Genomic DNA, 7959 nt, shown 5'->3' with positions numbered 1-7959 from the left:
GGTGCCATCAGGGAGGCAAAGAGCCCATCCCAGGCCTGAGGGTGGAAATTGGGTAGATAATATTAATGCGTTCATAATAATGACACTAATAATAACCGCTTCTCACTGAAACCCATGTACCAGGCCCTGGCCTAACAATTTCAACTAATCTCACAACAGCCCCTGGGAGGAGGTGTTATTATCTGTGGGTGTGATGAGGAAACTGAGGCACGGGGGGGGGGAGGGTCTTGCCCAGAGTCATATAGTAAAGGGTCTGGCAGGCCTATTGTTCCACAGGGGTGCCACTCCAGGCTACCCACCCCACCCCCACCCCCCGCCGCCCTCTCTTTGTGGGTATTTTTAAGATTGAGGTGTTAGTTTTTACCCTCTGCCTTTTTCTGTCTTTCCTCCTAGCTGTTTGGGCAGCCAAGGCCCTAGCCCTGTGTTCTCCAGCTTCTCATGTGTTCTTTTTTAGCTTCTCCCCAAACTCATATATTCACCTTTTAAAGAGTGAAGGCAAGGAAGTATTTGAAAAAAATTGTTAAATGCTTAAATCTATGAAAAGTGACTTATGTCAACTTCAGCGTTACCCAAATGACCGTCCAGAATCCTCTCACAATGTCAAAGCGACGTCCCAGATGGATGATAAGCACATGTCAGAGTTTGATTTCAAAGTTGCTACCAGGGAAGAGGCCTTCGAGCAAGTCCGTGCCAAGAGACCTTTTTGGTGGAGAAATTTCATAGGGAAGAGAATGGTTAAAGAATTACTGGTTTAAAAAAAAAAAAAAAGTCTCTTTAAAGAGGATTCGGTTAGTGAGTCAGCTGAGTAACCCTAGCTTCCCAGAAGTTTATAATCTCATTTTGTTCTAGCACACATTCTTCAAGCACTTTATCAGGAATGCTAATCCCTTCCCAGAAGGTGGTTGTGAATCATATGGAAAAAGTTGTGCCCTAGACTAGGCTTGAGATAATTTTCTTCTGCCATTCTTAAGTGACTTCATTATTCACTTGAACCAACTTCTGTCCTCAATTATGTGGTGGGGAAGGGGCTTTGTTCCAGAGAAGCAGGGAAAGAATATGAACTCACGTCTAGGAGCTTTAAGAAGTCTTTCTTCCTTCTCTGTTCTTGAGTAGTAAATAGGTTAGGTTTATCTAAGACCCCTCAGGGTTTGTCCTCTGGGGATGTTGCCTGGAAGGTACAGAAGATAGTGTCCTGAGTGCTTGCAGGGGCTGTGGGTTCTGGGCAGGAAGTCAGTGGGCCCAGGAGTGGCACAGAAGGAAGGGGATGTGTGGAGGCACGAGTAGAAAACACAACAGGGACATGGGAAGCCTCGATCCTGCTGACAGGGGAGGCCTAGTGGAGACATTAATGGAAATGACTTAAAGTCTGGAAGGATAAGATGCAAGAAGAACCCCTTTCAATCCTAAAATTAGAGCTTGAGCAAAGTCCCACACTGAAATATAGAAAAATAGGAGATCCATGTGGGCAAATAGCCAGACTGGAAAGAACTCCCGTGTCCATCAACAGGTGAAGGGCTAATCCATTCGACACTCCTGAGCTGAAGGGCTGAAGGGCTGAGTCACATTCCAGCCTGGAGGAAGTGCAAAACATTTTGCTGAGTGAAAGAAACCAAACACACACACACACACACACACACACACACACACACACACACTGTGTGATTCCATTTATACGAAGTCCAAGGACAAGTAAAACTACCATGTTGGGCTAGAAATCAGTTACTCATTTGTGAAATGATGATAAGAACAGTACCTACCTGACAGAGTCCTGGAAGTGAGGGTTAACAGGCAATACAGCTACAGCACTTAACTGGAGAAAAGTCAGACACTATTATTGATTGATTTCATTGACTCGAGCAGTTTTAACCACCATGTATGAGCTGATACTCCCAAATTAACATCTCTTTCCCTTGAGCACTCTTACTCAGCGAGTCTACCCAGTAGTACTACAGCCCCCTTAAATTTAAATGTATCTAGGGGCGCCTGGGTGGCTCAGTCGATTAAGCGTCCAACTTTGGCTCAGGTCATGATCTCATGGTCCGTGGGTTCGAGCCCCGCGTTGGGCTCTGTGTTGATAACTCAGAACCTGGAGTCTGCTTCGGATTCTGTCTGCCTCTCTCTCTGCCTCTCTCCTGCTCGTGCTCTGTCTCTGTCTCTCTCTCAAAAAATAAATAAGCATTTAAAAAAAAGAAAAATTATTTAAAAAATTTTTATGTATCTAAAAAATTACCTCATCCCCCTCACCCTTTTAGATCTAATTCTTCCTATATTCCTCATCTTAGTGGAAAGCACCACCATCCACTAAGTCATCTAGGACAAAACCTTATGCTCACTGTATACCTTCTACCTCAGGCAACAACAGATGTTGGCGAGAATGCAGAGAAAGGGGATCTCTTTTGCAGTGTTGGTGGGAACGCAAACTGGTGCTGCCATTCTGGAAAACAGTATGGAGGTTCCTCAAAAAACTAAAAATTTAGAACTACCCTATGAGCCAGCAATTGCACTACTAGGTATTTATCCAAGGGACACAGGTATGCTGTTTCGAAGGGGCACATACACCCCCATGTTTATAGCAGCATTATCAACAATAGCCAAAATACGTATGGAAAGAGCCCAAATGTCCATTGATGGATGAATGGATAAAGAAGATGTGGTATATATATACAACAGAGTATTACTTGGCAAGTGAAAAGAATGAAATCTTGCCATTTGCAACTACATGGTTGGAACTAGAGGGTATTATGCTAAATGAAATTAGTCAGAGAAAGACAAAAATCATATGACTTCACTCATATGAGGACTTTTAGAGACAAAACAGATGAACATAAGGGAAGGGAAATAAAAATCATATAAAAACAGGGAGGGGACAAAACAGAAGAGACTCGTAAATATGGAGAACAAACTGAGGGTTACTGGAGGCATTGTGGGAGGGGGGATGGGCTAAATGGGGGAGGGGCATCAAGGAATCTACTCCTGAAATCATTGTTTCACTACATGCTAACTTGGATGTAAATTTAAAAATTAATTAATTAATTAATTAATTTAAAAAAAAAGAATAGGTGAAGAATGAGAAATACATGGAGATGAAAAAAAAGGAAAAACCAATCCAAGAGGTAGAAGCCAGAATTTTCTGTTACAGGGGACACAGAAGGAAAGAATTTCTAAAGAGAGGGAGCAACCAAGTAAGATGAAGACTGAAAAATTGCTTTGGGCTTTGCAGTTAGAAGACGGCCAATGTGGGGCGCCTGGGTGGCTCAGTCAGTGGAGCGTGTGACTTCGGCTCAGGTCATGATCTCGCGGTTTGTGAGTTTGAGTCCCACATTGAGCTCGCTAATGCCAGCCTGTCAGCAAAGAGCGCACTTTAGATGCTCTGTCCCCCTCTTTCTGTCCCTCCCCCACTTGCATTCTCCCCCAAAAATAAATAAATATTAAAAAAAAAAAAACAAGATGACCAACAACCTTACAGCAGTTTCAGGAAGTGGGGGGTTGGGGGGGGGGCGGCCAGCAATGGAGTTGCTGAAAGAGAAGGAAAGGGAAACCGTGAATTCACAGCCCAGCATCCAAAATGGAGGGCTTAAAAGACAGAGAAAAGTCAAAAGAAGTGATATCTATTTTCAAAATTTCAGAGATTCCCCATCTTTTTAGTGGACAGCTCAATCTGTTCATCTTGAAAATGAGGCAGGGCAGATGCTTAATGGTGTAGACAAATTCAGACATTTACACCAAAAATTAGCCAGAGAAACAAAAGCATGACTCGTTCCCAGAAAAGACTCAATTTCCTCTTATATTCTTAAAAATCTATAAGCATCTGATTTCAGGGGGATTCAGTGATAAGAAATGTGAATAGCCAGGTGCTTAACCAAAATGGTGTCCTCCTGAATCCTTTCTTGCATCAATCAGTGGTGCTCTGGTGGTTCTCATGTGCTTCGACATTAGTGTGTTGACGTCTTCTGCACTGATGAGAAGGCATAATGTTGTGAACAACTGGGGATCCAACAAACTGGGTCTTTCACAAGTCCCGGATTTGAGGCAATCTAAGCTTTTTTTCACGTTTCTATGACTTTGCACTAGAAGTATGGCTGGCTTTAAATAAATAATTATTGGAATAAGTGGAATGAACCTGGTTATCACATGATATTAAACTAAATGCCCATACTCCTCTTCTAAAAAGCCCATAAACCAATAATGGCTAAAGGAAGAAAGATGAGAAAATCCAGTCTTGATTATATCCTACAATGACTGTAACTTGCACACTCCAGAGTGCAAGCTTCCCTGCTGAATCACCCACAAGAAGCTGAACACATCAACCTTCTCTTTTATTTTCTTTTTTAATTTTTTTTAACGTTTATTTATTTTTGAGACAGCTGAGACAGAGCATGGACAGGGGAGGGTCAGAGAGAGGGAGACACAGAATCTGAAACAGGCTCCAGGCTCTGCACTGTCAGCACAGAGCCCAACGCGGGGCTCGAACTCACGGACCGCGAGATCATGACCTGAGCTGAAGTCGGCCGCTTAACTGACTGAGCCACCCAGGCGCCCCCAGATCAACCTTCTCTTAACTGAACCACACTGACACCTTTCCCCCTCCTCTGTGATAAATGAATTCTTACTTTCCATATTCGATAAAGCCATAAAATCATTATCGGCACATAGTTAGGCACTGCAAATTTAAAACTGCTAATTCCCAGGGCACCGGGGTGGCTGTCATTTGGGAGCCCAACTTCGGCTTGGGTCACGATCTCATGGTTTGTGAATTCGAGCCCCGCATCAGCGTCACTGCTGTCAGTGCAGAGCCTGCTTCGGATCTGTCCCCCTCTCTTTCTGCCCTTCCCCTCCTTCTCAAAAATAAACATTAAAAAAATTAAAAGGCTAATTAGTTAACTAAACAATATTTTGCTAAAAATTTCAGAAGGACCTCATGAAGGGCACACTTATGTCCTACTCTACCTTCCTGAAGGCTGGCGAGATCTTGTTTAGTCCTTTCATTATCACAGAACCTAATGGCAGATCTGTTTTCAAGTATGCCATGTTTAAAGCATTGGAGTACAACTCAGTACATGGGCGGAATATTGCAAGTGGCATAGGCTTGCACCACACGTGATCCTGTATGCATCATGACAAGGGCTTAGTTGCTAGTAATGGAAGGAGGGACAGACACTAACATTTATTAACAATCCACTACATGCCAGGACTTACTCCTACATTTTTCTCATTTAATGCTCAGGTAGGCTATGAGGAGGGGTAATACTTTTCTTGCTGCAAATGAGGAAATGGGTAAGAAGAGAGCAAGCAACTTGTCTAAGGTCATACAGTTACTAAATAGCCTTGTTGGGATTCATACTCTAAATGAATGAAAAATGTGTCAAACTCCAAAGCTCATGCTCTTTCCACTACAGCACATGGGGATAAATCTATTCCAGACAACCAACTGCAAAGAGGCAGAGCAATGTCAAAAAAAAAAAAAAAAAAAAAAAAAAATCCAAGTAGTTGTCCTAATATTATTTAGTATTTCCTAATTGTTTGATTTGAGATACCAGTATAAATATTATCACAGTTACAAATAAAACTATTAGGTAACTAGTATAACTATTATCAAGGCAGAGCTATTATAGCAATTTTGAGTCAGAAATAAAGTAAATGAAGAAAACCAGTAGACTAAAAATACCTTAGGCCAAGAGATAATTCTGAAGCCAACAAGATTTATTAAAGGCATTCTCTTTATAACATTCTTATCAGTGCACATGATTCTATAGCAAATATACATTTTATCATTCATTCAAATACTGCATAACAATTTACTTGAAAGTATAAATATATATATATATACATATGCAAAATTTTACAACACTAACAGATTTCTGACCAATGAACTTATGAGTTTAGAAAGCAGAGGGTAAAGATAAAGTACCAAACATTAAGATGAAAGCTACTGTACTGATACTTTAGAAAATTCTTCAAAGAAGTACAACCTTCAAGAAAAGTTCTTTAATGTACATCTAAGCGATAAACTTTACAAAACTTATTCGCAAAAGTGCTACTTGGCAGAGCATTGACTATGAAAAGTATGTTTAGAACTTCAGAAAGAATGCAAGCTCAAATGCCAAAAATAGAAGGAAAAAAAAAAAGAAAATGAAAGCAAAATTTGCTACTCTGCACCATTTGAAAGCACCTGGCAACACAGCACATGGTTTATTAACATTGTTCTGGCTACGATAACCGGTATTTATTTACAGTCTCTCCCTAACAAAGAAATGATCAAATTTACTTATGGTATTAACATCTGATTTTCACTAGTCGTGTCAAATGTGCAAGTGGTACCTGCAAGTGAAAAGGGCAAATGCAAGAATCAGGTTATTTACAAGAATTATTCTCAAGGAACTACTCGTTATCATCTAAGCAGAACTATTAGGTATCTTTCCAAATTACACATATGTGTGTGGTCAAAAACCTCAAGTCAGTTCCTTAATGAAAGATCCCAAAAGTAGAATATTCTCTTTATTACTTGATTGCAAATCAAAAGTGTTTTAAGCTGTGAGATATAATAAAGATCTTTCATCTTTACCAAATCATGTACAAACTCTTTCATTACGTATTTAACAAAACAAGCATTATCAAGGAAAGGTCCAGCCTCTGATTTCCTAACCCCATTCAGTAAGTGTGATTCTGTCAATATTTAATAGGTTTTTAAATTATATTCATACAGCCCTCATTATGGAACAGAGATAACATAGTGAATTATTATGCCAGCAAGTCATATTAATATATAATCATACTATATTTAGGTAGCTACTTATAATTTGGAAAGAAAAGGAAACTATGCCTTGAACACACTATTCAAAATGGCAACCAGTTAACCTTTCAAGAAAAGAGTTTTAGATTTAACAATGTAAGTTAAGTTGCCCTAGTTAAACACATTGCCAACTTGACCACAAACCTCATTGTAGCTACTTGCAGAGGAGAGAAGGCACAGGCACAAAGGTAGCTGATTGTTCACATGTTTCCCACTCATGAGAAAATAACTTATAATAACTATAGTAACCATTTACAAACAAGCTAAAGAACCAACCAGAAATAGTATATCAATATTAAAAACAAACACTTAAAATTCAAGGCAATGAGAACTTGGAGAAGAGACCATTCACTTGTTTTCAAACTCCTTATTTCATTCTATTGCCACCATGTTCCAATACAGAAAATGTCTATTCGAGATTGTCTCAGAAACTTCTGAATGCACGTTCTGAAATCAGGATTCCACGCTGCTTATGCTGTCCCTGCCCAGTGGAAGACCACCAACACACATGCACTTCTTTGAAACATTTATGCTGGTTTCCTGCTTTTCATATTCTATGTGAGGAAAATTGCCTGCCCAGTGTTCTCTCTCTTGGATGGATGGGCGTAAAGTGTCTACGTAGCAGAATTCATACCCACTGAATCCTACTGGGTGTGCTTTCCTCTGACGCCACTGCTGGGTATGAGCCATGGAGTTCATAGACACGCTTTGGTACACCTTTATTCCTCACGGAGTCAGTCCTGCTTGATTTAGATTGTTGTCCTTCTTCTCCGGTATTCTGATTACAAGTTTCCCAGGGTTTCAACAAATTAGGACTTTCTTCAGATTCAAAACAGAAGAGGAGTGACTTGACTAGAGACTCTAGCCCCCTGTGGCTGCCCTGAGGCATTCTCTTCTCACAGCTGTCAAGAGAAGCAGAGTGAATGCTGAAGTCATCATGAAAATCCTTGGTCAAGTTGCACAGACTTTCAACACAATTCTTGAGAAGATTTTTGTCACTGTGGCATCCTATGCAAGGAAAAGAAAAAGTTAATTAACCTTTTCATTTTTTATCATGTATTTATTACTGTTATATGACTGTAAATATCTTTTAGGTCAAAGTCACCCTATCAAGACAAATCTAAACTACTTAAGATTACTCAGTTTATCTGCTAACTAAGCACCTGGTT

The 7959-nt window shown here is 40.2% G+C and overlaps 1 protein-coding gene across 1 annotated transcript in view; it reads right to left on the bottom strand.

Annotated features, from left to right (window-relative positions):
- Positions 1-5730: 5730 nt before the first annotated feature.
- KIF14 (kinesin family member 14) overlaps positions 5731-7959 on the bottom strand; it is a 53383-nt gene continuing 51154 nt past the window's right edge. The window contains exon 29 of the mRNA XM_047076710.1: positions 5731-7798. Within this exon, the coding sequence (XP_046932666.1) occupies positions 7419-7798 (380 nt within the window). The 3' untranslated portion in view covers positions 5731-7418. The remainder of the gene's footprint in view (positions 7799-7959) is intronic.

The sequence above is a fragment of the Lynx rufus genome, unplaced genomic scaffold (assembly GCF_022079265.1).
Source record: "Lynx rufus isolate CCGP_SWC_20201006 ecotype Redwood Valley unplaced genomic scaffold, mLynRuf1.p SCAF_15, whole genome shotgun sequence".
Taxonomy (NCBI): domain Eukaryota; kingdom Metazoa; phylum Chordata; class Mammalia; order Carnivora; family Felidae; genus Lynx; species Lynx rufus.
This window is presented reverse-complemented; position numbering and strand designations above follow the sequence as displayed.